Raw genomic sequence first — 16679 nt, forward strand, 5'->3', positions numbered from 1 at the left:
GCCCCTGTCATCTGAGACCTTCAAAGCAAAAATGATCAATCCTCAGCCTGGGTATGGTGGCTCGGGCCTGTAATCCCAGCACTCTGGGAGGCCAAGGCAGAAGGATCAATGGAGGCCAGGGGTTCGAGGCTGCAGTGAGCTATGATTGTGCCGGTGCACTCCAGCCTGGGTAACAGAGCAAGACCCTGTCTCTAAATAAAATAAATAAATAAATAAATAAAAATAAACTATAGGACATAAACTTTCTTAAAAAAAACAAATGATTCGTCCCCTTCACGTGGCTGGTCACAGATGCCTTCTGTTAGTTGCCTTTTCCTGCTGTAAATAGCACAGTCCTTATGGCCAGGCATGGTGGCTCACACCTGTAATCCCAGTGCTATGGGAGGCCAAGGCAGTAGGATCACTTGAGGCCAGGAGTTCAATACCAGCCTGGGCAACATAGCAAATACCTCCCCCCATCTCTACCAAAAAAAAAACTTAAAAAAAAAAAAAAAAAAAAGCACAGGCTTTGAACACATGGCCATGGCCAGCCTCTCCTACTTCCTGTCTGCCTGACACACCTGTGCTGTCCACAATTCATCTCTTGTGAGGTTGTGGTGAGTTTAAAGGAGATAGCATATGGAAAGAGTTCAAAACTAGCAAGTACCAGTTAATATGTTGTTTATAATCAGAAGAGAGGATAAAACAATAAATAATTTTTTTAGTATGTCTCAACTATCACACGGGACATATACTAAAAAATTAACCATTGTTTATCTGACATTCAAATGTAACCAGGTGCCTTGTACTTTTATTTGCTACATCTGGCAACACTGCCCATTAGGCAGTATCTTTCTGAAGGCAGAGTGATCTATCTAACATAAAGATTTATAAGCTGTTGCCCTACAGTACTCTCTCAATGAATATCTATTGATCAGATGGAATTTGGAGCTGTGAGATTTTTATCTTGGTCAAGATCTGATTCAGTTGGCCTTAAATATTTGTCTTGGAGTTTTTTGCATCTCTCAACAAGCTCCTTCCAGGCTCCTCTGCCCTGCCAAGAACTGGAAGAATGGACGCTGGGTCTTGAACAATTAATGGGCTTGGAGGATGCTGGAGATACCCAGGTGGGAGGTGTTGGGTGTATCTGGGAGCCTTGCAAGGAAGGTGTTACCCAGACACTGGGAAACCAGATGGCCCTGGCGGCTCAGATATCCGTTTAGATTTTGATCTGGTGCTTCCTTACGCCCAGAAGTGTGGGGCAGAAACGGCTCATCTGACCTTTAGACTCCGGACTGCAAGCTGTTTTGTGACAAGACAATTAGGTAAGGTTACACCAGGGGTGTGCAGGGTTCGCAGAAACTTGGGAGTGCCAAGCAGAGACACATGGCCTGGGAACAGGAACGTCCCCTCCTGCTTGTGTCCTTTCCTATAGAAAAGAAGGCCCCGTCTTTTCTTCAAAAATTAAAAAAATTAAAAAAAAAAAAACACTACAGTGAAATATCCTCTAGAAAGAAAAGATGCACAAACCTGTATATACATCCTGAAACATCATTCATTCACTCATTCATTCATTCAACAGTTGCTCACTGAATACCTATTATGTGCCAGGCATTGTTCTAGTTGCAATACAGCCCAAGAATGAACCAAGACAAAAACCCCTGGCCTTTAAACCCCATGCCTTAAAAAAAAAAAAAAAAAAAATTCAAACCCCATCGCTCTGTCTGACTGCCGGGTAGAAAAGACCGGGCTGCAGGAGGGGTGGGGAGACCAGAGAGGAGGCTGCTACAACGATGAGGGCGAAGACACAAAAACTTCTCTTTCAGGAACAGAGAAAGTGCACGGCGTTGTGGACTGCCAAACCACACAAACAGGTGCTCTTCTTCTTTTTTGAACTTGGCCGGGTAAAATAAATCTCAAAAGCTTTTGGCTTGTTATGAGCTCTCCTAATTACAAAGCCAGCTAATTGTTATCTAGAACTTGGCCAATTATCCCTTGGGGTCCTGAGCCGGCCACTGTTTATGATCTTGTTCACGGAGAACAGGTTCAACCCTTCCAGGGATGCCCTATTAGGTCCCAGTAGTAACATGTGAGCTCACAGGGATCTGAGCATGTAGCATGTTCTCCCTGGCTGGGCAGCGAGGTCCACCGCCAGGTATCTGCCTGGCTCAAGCACCCTGGGTAAGTCCCAGTTGGAACACAAGTTCGTTTAGGACAGTTTCCCTGTCGCCGTACCCCAAATCTTGAATGCCAATATAGGTGGAATTTCTGGAACCCAGAAAGTTGAAAGACAAAGGAAACGAAGTGCTGTTCAGCTCGCGTGTGTTTGGAAATGAAAGTCAAGAGGGAAACGGGCTCAAAACTGCCCATAAGCAGAAAAGGCTGAATTCTAGCATCACAATTAAAATTAGTGAGATGCAAAAGGTATAAAGATAGCTTTTCCAAAGTGAAGGAGGGAAATCCTTCTCTGTAGAAAGGTGAATCAGGTCTCACTGGAGGTGCTGAGTTTGGCACAAGGCAGGCAACAGGAGCTGGATGAAGCACAGGTTTTGGAAGATCAAAGTCCTGGGCTGTAGCCCCAGCTCTGCCACTATCTGGCTGGGTGATCCCGGCCAAGTTGTCCAGGCTCCTGTTTCCTCTACTAGAGTAGGGGAAATGACAGTTCTCACCTTGGTGCAGTGTGAGGATTAACTGTCACGACTTCAAGGCCCTGGGCGGGACCCACCCTTTAATACCCAGTCCATAACAAATATTTGTTTTTTATTTGTTGGCTGCCTTTAAGTAAACACTCTCCAAATAAACACCTTCTATCACTTTATCCTCCAGTTTGTAAAGTCTCTAAAAAAAAATCTCTGTATCTATTGACACAAGATTAGAGAAGACCACTGTCCTATACAAATTCTTATTTAAATCTAACATTCTTAAGACTCCAGATCTGACATTCCCAAATACTTCTTTGACTTGATAACTCCACGGGTCCTTCAGACACTGGAACTCAACAGATTTCTAGCCAAGAACAAATTTTCTCCCCTCAACTTGTGCCACTTTCTCCTCTATTCTCAGTGTCGGTAAAAAGAAACGTTCTAGAAGCTGCTGGAATTGCTTCTTGCTTCTTGTTTAGATCCAGTTAGGTGTGGAAAACCTTGACACCTTCCCCAAAATCAAAACTGCTTTTGTCTTTGGAGAGGCAGGCACCCACCCACCACCTCTCCCAACCTTTTGCTTAAATCATCCGCTAGGACAGTGGAAGACAGGCTGTCTCTAGATGCTGATGGTGCAAATTGACAGTCCTTGTGGAGGGCAACAACTGTCAAAATTACAAATGCACAAACCCTGAGCCAGCAGGCCCACCATGGAAATTCATCTTCCAGGTATACTGGAATGTGTAGAAAAGGACATATATACCAGATCATTCCCCGCAGTACTGTTTCCTAAAAGACAGGACACAACCCAGTATCCACCTATCAGGGACTGGTTACATAAACTGTGGTGCATCCATGCCATGCAGCCACAGAAAAATAAACATGGAAGTCTTTGTGTGTGTGTGTTTGTGTATATGTAGAGAGAGAGAGAACATGCAGATACAGATATATTATTGGGAGAAAAACAAGGTACAGAACAGTGTTGTCATATGTCATTCATCGTATAAAAGGATCCTATATTATGAAATATACATTGGCATAAAGAAGTAAGACCAGGCCAGGCGCAGTGGCTCCTGCCTGTAATCCTAGCACTCTGGGAGGCAGAGGCAGGTGGATTGTTTGAGCTCAGGAGTTCGAGACCAGCCTGAGCAAGAGCAAGACCCCATCTCTACTAAAAATAGAAAGAAATTAGCTGGTCAACTAAAAATATATCTAGAAAAAATTAGCCGGGCATGGTGGTGTGTGCCTGTAGTCCCAGCTACTCAGGAGGCTGAGGCAGGAGGATTGCTTAAGCCAGGAGTTTGAGGTTGCTGTGAGCTAGGCTGACGCCACGGCACTCTAGCCCGGGCAACAGAGCAAGACTCTGTCTCAAAAAAAAAAGAAAAAAAAGAAGACCATTTTTGTATCTCCATAAGGAAACCGTGAAAAGGATACACAAGAGAGGAGTAAAATCAGTTCCCTGGGAGGAATTGGTTACCTAGGCCTGGGGAAGAACTGGGTGATGAGTGGATAGGGTGGGAGGGAAACTTTCCACTGGCCATAAACACACGTACAATTTTTCCATATATATGAAAATATGTATTGAAGCTTATTTTTGAACCAAGCAAACAATTTGTCTAATGAAAGAAGAAAGAGAGAGAAAACCCTCCATCACCTGCAGCCCAAGGCCCCAGCTGCGGCTGCCTAGTCCTCGGGCCCTCTCCCCGCTACCCCCACGGCCGCCCTCCTTGTTCAGGAAGGCGCAGCTCCAGCCTTCTGCCTCCGTGGCCCTGCCACACCTTTGGGCATCCACTGCTTTCTGCAGCGCCCTTTCCCTTTCTGCACCTGACTCTGAGTCACCAAAGCCCAGCAGGTGAAACTGACAACTCCTGAGGCCTTCTGAACACTGTCCCACCCCAAGGCCAGTCTCAGATACGCTGGAATTACCCAGGAAGGGGTCTCTTGCAGACGCTTTCTGGACTGTCCCTGAGGGCAAAGGACAAGTCTTACGTCTGAGGACACTGGCTACTTCTCTGGGTCCCCCCTCCCCGTCCACTCCACTTGCAGCCACAGTGCTCTCCTTTGTGGGCACAGCAGAACCACCAGCCCAATCCTCACTGACCAAGGGTGCCCTGGGATCCCTGGTCTCAGACTGGACAACCAGCTGCCCAGATCCTGGCTGGCACCAGGTATTTTACTCATCACACATCTAGCCTCTGGGCTTGTCCAGAGCAATGAACTGGGTGGCAGCAGATACCTGGAGAGCTTTTAAAAATGCCAAGTCCAGCACCCTCAGAGAGGGCTCAGTGAATTAGCAGGAGGGCAAATCTGCAGGTGCGAAGTGTCCCAGGTGATGTGATACTTAGCTGCCCAGGTGAACCTCGTCTCAGGGGTTGAGACAGAGCATTTTTGGCAATGGGAGAACAAACAGGTAGCCTTAAGTATGTATACTATGAAATACTTTTAAAAACCAAGCAGAAGTTGGCAAGTTCAAGGTCATCCTGACTTCCCCAGTCCCAGCTTACTCCTTGCCCCACTCCTCCCACCCCAGTTCTAAACATCCGTGAGCAGGTTTCCTTTCCTAAGCCTCAGCAAATCCATTTCAGCCCACCCATTGCAGCCCACGGTGAGCACCCTGCACAGTGGCAAGCAAGAAAACGCCAGTTTCCTTTTCTAACAAAGGCACTCGGTCTAGTCACTGTTTGCAGGGCAGTGTTTGCTTAACACAGAAGCAGGCAGAGTGAGGAAACTGGTTTGACTGGTTTACTGGGTGGGAGGGAGGCTGAGGAACTTTTGACCAAAGGTAAAACATGGGAGAGTCTCAGCACCAGGTCCTCCAGAGGCTCCAATATTTAATATTCATTGAGCACCTGACACAACACTCTATGATGTCCCAGCACTATTATGCCCATTTTACAGATGGGGAAACTAAGGCTTAGTGAGGAGAGTCCTTGGCCAACATCCATAGGCTGGCAAGGGACACTACCTGGATTTAAATCTGGGCAGTCTGACTCAAGAACCTTCTAAATTTGGGGGAGATGCTACCAAAACCTGGAGGCGAAAGTGGAGGATTGGAGATTGAGGCAGACAAGAGGAAGAAAGGGGGAGAGAAAAAGGGCAGAAAGGGAGGGGGCCTAAAGCCCTCCCAACAGGAACAAGGACAAGCTGGGACATAGAGAAATGAAACTGAAATTAACAACAGAGAGCTAGAAGGGAGCACCACAAATTTCTTTTTAATTGGCCGACTCTTAAAAATGACTAGCTGCCCTCCCATTTCCAGATTCCTGTTTGAGGTCTCCGCTCTCTGCCCTCCACAGCTTTCATAGGGAAGCACTCAGAACACACTATCCCAGGACACGCTCAGCGCTGCAGGTGGCTTCAAGAGCCACCGACTGAGCACACAGCCTTCACAAGCATGTTAGAAAGTTCTAACAGAACAAACTCTTCCTGCCCGTTTACAGTCAACATCAAGGGCTGGTTGGAGGGCATAGAGAGTTTGAGCAGAAAAAAATAAGCCAGGGTGGTGATGTATTCGTGTGTTCATTCATTCGTTCAAAATAGTATTTGAGAGCCTACCACATTCTGAAGAAATATTAGCCACCATTCAATGATTCTTTCTGCTTCCTTTCTTTACGTTCGCTCTCTTGCATTTGTGTTCTGTATCTGCTGCAAGCCCAGGGTCTAGCCTGGTGCTAGCACATAACAGGCACTCACATTTGTGAACTAAATAAAGGAATGTGCATATTTAATTCTCACAACAAACCTGTAACTATTATTGTCCCCATTCTACAGATCGGGAAACTGAGGTTCATAGAAGTAAAGTGCCTTATCCAAAGTCACATATCTAGTAGCTGAAATTCAGACCTGGTTCTTGTACTTCCTCACTGGTCTGTCCTAACCAGCCATTCATTACTCACTGCATTCGTGCCCCTCCCTGAAAGCCTCATGGCCTCAGAGGAGAAGGGGCTGAGTGAGGAGGGGTGGAAACCCAGCAAGGCCAAGTCTGGATTGTGACAGGTGCCTCTCGGGGATTTTAGGGGTTTGGCAACTTCTGGAAGATGTGAGCGCTGATTGCTTTCGTGTCTGGCTTATCTGGGGCTACACTTGGAAGAGAATGTGTAATAGACACTAAGGTGCGCGTTTCAGAAGAAAAAGCTCGCCCAATAAAAAGCCCTGGAGAGCAAACAGGGATTTCCATAACCACCTGGCAGAGAGGGCAGGCAGCCTTCCTTAAATGGCCTTGTGGGGCCAGGGACTTTTCCACCTCTGCTCCTCTTGAGACACAAAGGCAAGGGCAGAAGTGTGGCCCACTATCTCTTTCCCAAAGACATGAGTAATTGGGGAAGTAACTGGTTTAGGAGGGGCGTGGGGGGTGTGGGCATCTGATGATGTAAGGTGATCCCAAAGCCATTTGCCTGTTTGCTTTTTTAAAGTCTGGTTTCATCAGGGGGCCTGCATACTAGCTTTCACCACCTTTCCGCACATCCTTTAGGAAAGAGGGGAAATGGGTGTATTAATCCGCACAGGTGGATGCCTGGGAACTAGGTCAGCCCATCGAGCAGCCAAAGCTCAAACCCGAAATACAGCCCTGTTTGTCCAAAGCCAGATTGCAGAGCAAGCAAAGGCAGGCCACCGTCACTTGAAAAGCCTGCCAGCCTGTCTTTTGTCCACACCTGAATCAACTTAAAGCTGTGGGCCATAGGCTTATGCTTCTCTGAGATGCCAATCGGTCTAGTAGCCTAGGTTTCTCACACCAGTTGTGCTAAGAAAAAGGGAAATAATCAGCAACTCTAAAGAACCAGTTTACAGAGTATTTTGAAAATGTTCTCCATTCTAGATTCAAGAGAGAAACCAATGGAATAAATACAAGGCTGAAATTGAGGGCACAGGAAAGACCCTAGCAAACCACCCCCAAAATCCCCTGAGTTCAGTTAAAACCCTCTTTGTGACTCTATAGCTACCTGTGGACAAAATGTGTCAGGTTCCATATTTTCATATTCACATGAAGCAAATTCGCCACACCCCCCATTTCCCTGCACCAAAGAGAGTGGGGCCACCTTCCGAACTCCCCAAATCCCGGCTGCCTTTTTAAATGACAAAGCCAGTTCCTGAGGTGGAAGAATGTGTGGTTTTACTAGCCAGGCACGTCCATCATGGGGCAATTCCACATTGGACTGGCACAAGGAGACCGCATACTCCAAAAATGCCAAAAAAAGTTAAATATCAGGAAATCTGTTGAGTCAGGGTGGGGTCTGCAGACATAAAGGGGACTGGAAGGCCGGGCGCGGTAGCTCACGCCTGTAATCCTAGCACTCTGGGAGGCAGAGGCGGGTGGATCGTTTGAGCTCAGGAGTTCGAGACTGGCCTGAGCAAGAGCAAGACCCCGTCTCTACTAAAAATAGAAAGAAAATTAGCCGGACAACTAAAAAATATATAGAAAAAAATTAGCCGGGCATGGTGGCTCATGCCTGTAGTCCCAGCTACTCAGGAGGCTAAGGCAGGAGGATTGCTTGAGCCCAGGAGTTTGAGGCTGCTGTGAGCTAGGCTGACGCCACGGCACTCTAGCCTGGGCAACAGAGACTGTCTCAAAAATAAAAGGGAACTGGAGGCAGCCACAGGAGAAGCTTGTGGGATCTGTGGGGAGGCTGCCTTTCCTGCCACAGCCACCAGCCACCCCCACCTGGTCTGACCCATCTCCATCATCACCACCCGCTCTCAGGGGCCCCATCCTGTCAACACCTCTGTTCTCAGTCTACTTCACATGGACACTAATTCCCCGAACATCCTTTTTCTTTGTTCCCCCCCCCCCCCAGACTATGGAAGAGAAACAGAAGGAGAAAGACCAACTGTGGGTCCCTCAGCAGATTAGCAAATTGCTTTATGCCTCAGTTTCCTCGCTTGCAAAACAGAAATAATAATGGTGCCCACCCTCCAAAGGTTCTTGGGAAGGTTAAATAAGATAAAAACGTGAAGCACTTGCCCCAGAGTCTGGGGCAAAAGTAGGCACCCTTGTTAATAATAATCATTATTCTACAGAACTATTATTAATAAATCATAATATTATTATTGGTCAGACACAAGAGCTTAGAGGGGAGAAATAAAAACCAGGCCAACCCACCCTTGGCACCACCAAATGTCTTGGTGCAGGAGAACAAAATGACCAGCACTTTTGTTGGGACACCTCATACCCACACTCAAACACATGCTCTGGTTTCTAACCCCTGCCCCACTCTCCAAGGCCGGATCAAGTTTGCTTCCTCCCAGAAGCCAGTCCTCGCTGCCCACTGAGGCACCAAAACATCCCAGGCCTGGGATGGGCAGGCTGGGCCGAACATCAAGTGGACACCAGCTGAGTAATGGCGGAGCCACCATAACATCAGGCGGACAACGGTTCCTTTCTGATCCAATAGAAAGCTCCGCAGCACACAGACGGGTCTCAGAAAAGCAAATATGTTTCATCAATCAAGCTGCAGTTTCTCTTAAACAAAAAAAAAAAAAAGCCACCCACTGTTGGAACAAATTCCAAAGTTCAAAAAAAAAAAAAAAATTCTAAGACAACAGCATGAATTGCTGCTGATTTTTCACATGGCCAAAGACTGGAAGAATAAATACAGTGGAAGTGTTCCCTCAGGGGAATTGTGGGTGATTTCTTTGTTTAAAGAGTATTTCTTTTATTGTTATGATACTCCCCAGATCAACTAAATTCATGGGGGAGGAGAAAGTGGTTTGATACGAAGTAAGCACCTGGGAATCAGCGAAATCAAAAGAGAAAACCTACCCCTTCCCTGGCTGCCACCCCTGGGCAACAGTGAAGGGGAACAAAGCAAACTCTAGATTATCACAGCGATAAGCCTAGAAGTACATGGGGCGTTTGTGTGCGTTTCATCCCCAGTCTGAGCTACCATGCTTTTTTGGGGAGGAAAAAGAAATCATTATTCCTTGGGGGAAACAGTACCTGTATCAAAATGTTTTCATCTCTATGAACAAAAGCCACATCCTTGGAAACCAAGAGAGGGCTCCTCCTCAGTCACCCAGAGATGGGGCCTGGGAGTCAGATGCTGGGAATTGCTGCTCTACTGACCCTGGGCAAATGGGCAGACATCCCCCTCAGAGCCTCGATTTGCTCATCTGGAAAACGGGAATATGCCTGCCCTGCCTTCCCACCCAGCAGGTTTTTGCAGTCTGAAATAACACTGCCTCTAAAGTGGCCAGGACAGGATGAGAAACCCAGAGGGCCTCTAATAAGTGCCTGGCTCCTCTGCTTCTTTATAATATACTTAACCAGGCAGGGCTACTGGCTCAGCCACAGTGCTCAATCGTGGTAAAAGTTTAGATCCCAACCCTGAGTAAATCCCAGTGGGGTGTCGTTTGAGTCACGGACGGAGCTGGCCCATTGCAACCCAGGGGCGTGGGGGCGCAATTTCTCGCCCCGATCCCAACCCCACCCCACTCCGCCCAGGGACACCAGCGGCGCCCTCACCTCTGCCCAGGACGCGTCTTCTCTCCAGGTGTCGCCGGGGGACGGTAAACGTGTAGCTGTTGGCGCCAAAGCCGGGATGGCAGGGCTCTGGCTCCTGGCACAGCCACGAGGAGACCTGGCGGGGGAGGTGGGGAGAAAGGTACGGAACTGGGGTGACCTGGGGGGGGGCCTCCTGCCCACACCGAAACCAGCGGCGCCGCCCCTCCCTCGCTCCCGGCGCCAGGACTGTGGGAGGAGCCCCCACCCAGCCCCGGGCGGGCAGCGACGTCATCCTCTCCCGTCCCGACCTGCGGCCGCCGACCCCCCAGGAGCTCCAGGAGAAGGGGCCGCCGGGTCACCTCCTCATAACTTGGCCCACCTTCCTTGCTGTCTCCTTTTCGTTGGAGACGTCTTTACTCTCCCTGCCCCCACCTTCCTTAGACCGGGCGCGCTCCCACTCCCAAGTCTATTTCCTCATACCGAGGGGCGCTCCGACCTCCTCCTTATCTCGGGGCCCCCCATTCCTGTTTACCACCCTTTCTTTACACGGCAGGTGCCTTTTTTCTGTGGATGCCCCTTTGCTTACTTCGGGGATCGTCCCCGCTACACCTGGCTCCCCCTTTATTTGCACCGGGGCGCTCCTTTTCTATATCCAGACCCCCACCCTACTCCGCGCCCCCACCGCCCGCCCCAAGCCCCCACCGCGGCCGACCGGAGTCCCCGGAGCCGGCAGCGAGGCGCCCCCCACCGCGCATTTGCTGGAGGGGGCCGGCACCCCCTCCCACTCTCACCGCCGCGGGGTCCAGAGCGCGGCGCGGCTTCCAGGCCGCCCCGGCCCCTTCGACCCAAACTTTCTAGGAGGAAGGGAAGCGGCGACCCGGGGACAGAGGAGGGGACGCGCGGCGGGGCGCGGACAGGGGGGCCGGGAAGCGACCCGCGCGGTCAGGGGCCCGCCGTACCTGTAGCAGCAGCAGGAGCGCGCAGAGGCTGCGGCACGCGGGGCCCATGGCGGGCCGGGGGTGCCGGGCGCAGGCGGGGGCCGGGTGCGGTCGGGCCGGGCCGGGCTGGGCCGGGCTGGAGTCTGAACGGACTTCCGCGAACCCACAGGTGCTTTGCGGCTCCGGACGCCACTGAGCCCGGCTGTGCCGCGGCCGCCAGGTGAGCCTCGAAGGCACCGCCCCCGGCACCGCTGATTGGCTGAGGATGCACCTGCCGGCCGCAGCCAATGAGCGGCGCGGCCCTCGGCGCCCTCCGGCCGGCAGGGGGGGCGGCCCGCCCACGGCCCCGCCCCCGGCCTCGCGCCGACCGGGTGACCCACTGGTCTGTTTTGGCAGGGTCAGGGGTCTTGTCCTGCACGATTCTTATCCCACCTGGTTCGAATCCCAGGCCCGCCCGTGGCTCACTGAGACCTGGGATCAGAAAGGACTTTACTCTTTATCTAGTTCTTTAAAAACAAAAACTAACTCTTTTTAACTTTAGGGCTCCATGGGTTAGTGAATCAGCAAATCGATCCATTGGGTCAGGACCACCTCTGGAAACCTCAACTTCTCCACTGGCCAAATGGGAATAATGATCACAAATGCCTCCTTGTGTTGCCGTGAGGTTCCCGTACAAGTTAATAAGGCCAATGTTTGTTTCTTTCTTTTTTCTTTTCTTTTCTCTTTTTTTTTTTTTTGAAACAGGGTCTTGCTCTGTCACCCCAGCTTGAGTGCAGTGGTATCATCATAGCTCACTGCAACCTCAAACTCCTGGGCTCAAGCAATCCTCCTGCCTCAGCCTCCCGAGTACCTGGGACTACAGGTGTGCACCACCACACCTGGCTAATTTTTCTAGTTTTTTGTAGAGACAGGGGTCTCACTCTTGCTCAGGCTAATGTTTCTTGAGCCATAAAGGGGGGCTTTGAGGGGATTATAAAAGTAGCAGTAGGTGCTGGGCATTGAAGGTTACCGTGACAAGCTCTGTGCTAAGCATTTGGCATTGGCCATCTCATTTAAGCTCATCTTAAAACAACCCAAGAGCTGTGCTGTTATTCCCATTTGACAGACCAGCAACTGAGGCATAAAGAGGTTGAGACCAGTAAGAGGTGGTGCAGGACTGGAACCCACCTCCCTTTGATTCCAGAGCCCTTTCTTCTAACAATTAACTTCATCTCATGGGGCCCCAGACGGTCTTCCAGCTGGAGCTGCAGTTTTCAATCTGTTTTTTAATATTGACCTGGAAGAGACCTTTAGAGAACCTGTTATTTGCAAAAATAACTTGCTCAATGTCACATAGAAAGTCAATGTCAAAGCCAAGACCAGAAACCAAGATCTCCTGAACCCCAGATTGGGGCTCTTAATGTCACAGTCACACCATAGCTACCACCATCTTCTCTAGAGAATTCTATCCTCGGTAAAATACTTTTGGCATCAAAAACAGAATACCCAGCTACTCGGGCGGCAGGAGGATCAATTGAGCTGAGGCGTTTGAGACTGAAGAGAGCTATGATCAGGCCACTGTACTCCAGCCTGGGCAACAGAGTGAGATCCTATCTCTAAAAAAAAAAAAAAAAAAAAAAAATTTAATGCCAAAAAAGGAAACAAAAAACCCCCAGAATGACAGGGACTGGGAATCGAGGGTCCTGGGCAAGTGGCCCTCGACACCTGCTGTCCCCCATTTAAATAAAAAAACAAACAGAATAGACAGGCAAATGTTAGGTCAGACAAATTCCCTGTCTGACTGCCTGGGGCCAGCCACATCTGTGCAGTTCCTGACAAGGAACCTTCTTTCCCATCACCCTCCAATCAAGCGTGATCAGAAATACAACGGAAGGTGGAGTCAGCCACTTACTAGCTATATGTGACCTTGGGCAAGTCAGCGACAGAAGCTATTGCAAAAACAATCACAAAGCAGAGTTCTTGGCCTGTAGCAGCAACTGCTCAATAAACATTTGCAGTGGAGGTTGTTCTTTTGAATGCCAACCTCCTATTTCCCTTCCCTATGGGGAAGGTCAAGTTTGGAATATTTTACCCGGAGCTAAAGGTGAATGTGAGCCCATTGAGGGTACATGCTCAACCGCAGAGGAGAGAGATTGCCTCCAACCGAGGGGCTGTTTCCCGTTAGCCCGGCCCCCTCTCCAACCTGTGCCCTCGGTTTTAATGGGTTTCCAAGCACACACCCAGGCCTTTTGGATTCCTGCTTCTTGGCTCCTTCTGTCTCTTACCCACCGAGAGGCTCAGAGGGAAAAGGCTCCGGCATTTCCTTTCCCACCAAGGCTCCAGACTGTGCATTAAACAAGATAATGGAAATACAGAAAGAGGCGTTTCCCCCATGGGGCAGAAGTGTCCGTTTACTTTTTTCCTCCCAGTTATGTAAAATTTTTTTTTAAAGTACATCAAGAAGGAACAAAAATACGTATTTCATGCCATCACTGGGTCCAGGGAGCCTTTCCGGCTTTACTTTCTTGTACCCAGCAAGCCCTGGCCTTGTAACTCGGCAGCGACTCTCATCGACTCTTCCATTACACTCTGATAATTCAATAAAAAGGATTTTAGAAAACAATTAGGGGCACTGAAGCCAGGTCAGGCCTGAGGAGCTCTTCAGATTTCTGGGCAAGTCCTTCTCCAAGCTCCAGGGAGGGTCAGGAAGGGATGACACCAACGCCACCACCGGCGGGGGGAGGAGGGAACACAAAGGGGCTCCCCGTGGAGGCGAGGCCCTGTGCAACTGTGGGCAACACAGTGATGGCCTCAGTTTCCTCTTCTATCAAACAGGGACACCTCGTTGTGAGGATGAAATGAGCCAGTGTGGGTGAGCCTGTGCTGTTGATGTTGAGCTAAGCTGCCTGCGGCTGTGGATCTCCCTCTCTGCAGCGAGTTGGGTTGCATAAGTCACTTTATCTTCCCCGGCCTCAGTTTTCTCATCAGTAAAATGGGGATCTTGATAACACTTAATTCATAAGGTTCTTGTAAAGACGCTACAAAAGTTAGCGATTAGCATTCTTGGCCCAATACATTCTCTTCCCGGTTCTACGCAAAATTGTGAGCCCCTAGGAGCCAGCCCACCCCCAGCACTCCTTTCCCCACCCCCGCCATTAAAGCCTCCCAGGCTATCTCTGGCATCTGCTGGGAAAAACTCTTTCACTCAGGTGGGCTAGTCTTTTCCATCCTCCCAGGGTCATTTGCATTTTAAAGAGGGCTGGGGGGATTGACCTGGCTTCTTTCAAAGGCATGGCAGCTTTGGATTTAGTGAACTTGGTCCGGGGCTCTTAACTTGGCGTCTGAGGATGGGCTTCTTGGGGAATGGGGGAGGAGGAAGCCGAGGGACTAACTGAGAACACCTGAGATTGGACACAAACCTGTTGGTGCCGGTGACAAGGCCCATTGCTTTCCTTAGCTTTTCAGGTGGGGAGAGGAAAAATCAAAATCCAAGAGTTGAGATCTCTCTGAGGGCCAGCCCAGTGCCAAAAGTGGAATTTCAGGCATCAACAGGGAAAGGAAACGAAACGTTGGCCAGAGGCCTTGCCTTGCCCTTGAGATCACTGCAGGTAGACAACAGACCCTGCCACCTGGTGCAAAGCGGGCCTTCCTCCTTGCAGGTGCGACTCTGACGGACTTTCACCTCCGGGGGTGTCCTGGCAGCTGGTCTGCTGAGAGGCTAAAGACTATCCCTTTCTTGAGACTGAGGAGGGAGGATCGCTTGAGCTCAGGAATCTGAGACCAGCCTGAGCAAGAGTGAGATTCCATCTTTACTAAAAATAGAAAAACTTAGAGGGGCGTGGTGGCGCATGCCTGTAGTCCCAGCTACCTGGGAGGCTGAGGCAGGAGGATCTGCTTGAGCCCAGGAGTTGGAGGTTACAGTGAGCTATGATGATGCCACTGCACTCTACCCTGGGTGACAGAGCAAGACTGTCTCAAAAAAAATAAATAAATAAAAATGTCCCTTTCATCTCCTGGCAAGGGGGAGGTAATAAGAATGCTCAGACTGAGAGGGGTGCCCCTCCCCAGGGCTCTGCTGAGAAGAGCCCAACTCCCAGCCCGCTGGGGAAGGAATCCCCAGGGAAATTGGAATTGCTGGGGCTGCAGCCAGATCAGGCTCCTGGCTGTGTGCGAAGAGGCAGCTCCATTCCTGCTGCTCCTGGGGCCTCCCACACCTCTGCCCCGCTGGGCCGCCTGCCAGCGTGCAGGGGCGGGAACCGGATTGGCCTCTCAGCCTCCAGTTAAAAACGGTGGTAACTGACTGACAGGGGTGCCGCCCTTTGCGGCTCAGCCACTCCCATCTGCAAAAAACAGTTTTATTTCAAACACAAAGTAAAGATAGTAGTGTAACGCACACTCTGTGTAGTACGATGAAACCCCATGAATCTATCATCTAGTCCCAACAATTGTTTTCTGTACTCTTTATAATTTTGCAGTTTGTAAACTTTGTGCCAAATCTTGTTTCATCTTTCTACCCTTGCATTTTTATTTTTATTTATGCAGAATATATATATATATATATTTTTTGAGACAGAGTCTCACTCTGTTGCCCCAGCTAGAGTTCCGTGGTGTCAGCCTAGCTCACAGCAATATGCACAATATTTCAAAGCCAATCCCAGATAACATGTCATTTCCCCTGTAAATATTGCAGTCTGCATCTTGAGAAAGACATTTTGGTAAACATGACCTTCATACCATTGGCAAAGCATCTAATAAAATACACAATAATTTCTCAGTATCATTGAATGGCTAGGCCATATTTTTTAATGTCTTTTTTTTTTCTTTTTTCAGACAGAGTCTCACTCTGTCATGCTGGATAGAGTACAGTGGCATCATCATAGCTCACTGCAACCTCAAACTCCTGGGCTCAAGTGGTCCTCTTGTGTCAGCCTCCCAAGTAGCTGGGACTATAGGCATGTACCATGATGTCCAGCTAATTTTTCTATTTTTAGTAGAGATGGGGTCTCGCTCTTGCTCAGGTTAGTCTCAAACTCCTGAGCTGAAGCGATCCACCCAGAGTGCTAGGATTACAAGCACGAGCCACCACACCTGGCCATATCCTTCTTTGTTTATTTCTATTTTGATATAATTCCAGACTTACAGACTTTTTTTTTTTTTTTTTGAGACACTGGGTCATTTGTCCTGTAGGATGTCCTACATTTTGTATTTGGTGGAATGCATTCTTGAGGTGTCATTAAATGTGTTCTTCTATCCCATATGTCACATACACTAGTACTCGGACATACAGGCTTGATTTGATTCAGATTCAATTTTTTTAGGCAAAAATAGTTCACAAGTGGTGTTGAGTGCTTCCCATAGCATCAGTATCAGGAAGCCAGAAATGGGTTGGCTGACTTAGGATGCTGAGGTTCAGCTGGTGTCAGCGGATCCCTCCATCATCACGTTCTCCATCAGCCCTGCACCCTGTGGCTTCAGCACCACGCTGATGGCTATTCAGCTCCATTATCTCCTTAGGACGAACAGCAAGCTTTTATTAAGCATCCCGCGTGCCAGCCATTCTGCTCAACACTGGGGACACAGAAATAAACAAAATATGGTCCCTGCCCTAAAGAAGCTCCTAAGGTAGTGAGGGATGCAGACAAGGAACCCATCACCCATTTATTTGTTGTTTATTCAATGCCAATTACGTATCAGGCATTGTGC

At 49.3% G+C, this 16679-nt stretch overlaps 1 protein-coding gene across 1 annotated transcript in view; it reads right to left on the reverse strand.

Annotated features, from left to right (window-relative positions):
* Positions 1-11181, reverse strand: part of CDH1 (cadherin 1) — a 67529-nt gene extending 56348 nt beyond the window's left edge. Inside the window, exons 1-2 of the mRNA XM_045533398.1 lie at positions 11019-11181; positions 10081-10195 (exon numbers count right to left, since the gene is read on the reverse strand). Coding sequence (XP_045389354.1) covers positions 10081-10195; positions 11019-11066 — 163 coding nt within the window. The 5' untranslated portion in view covers positions 11067-11181. The remainder of the gene's footprint in view (positions 1-10080; positions 10196-11018) is intronic.
* Between the last annotated feature and the right edge of the window lie 5498 nt (positions 11182-16679).

The sequence above is a fragment of the Lemur catta genome, chromosome 20 (assembly GCF_020740605.2).
Source record: "Lemur catta isolate mLemCat1 chromosome 20, mLemCat1.pri, whole genome shotgun sequence".
Taxonomy (NCBI): Eukaryota; Metazoa; Chordata; class Mammalia; order Primates; family Lemuridae; genus Lemur; species Lemur catta.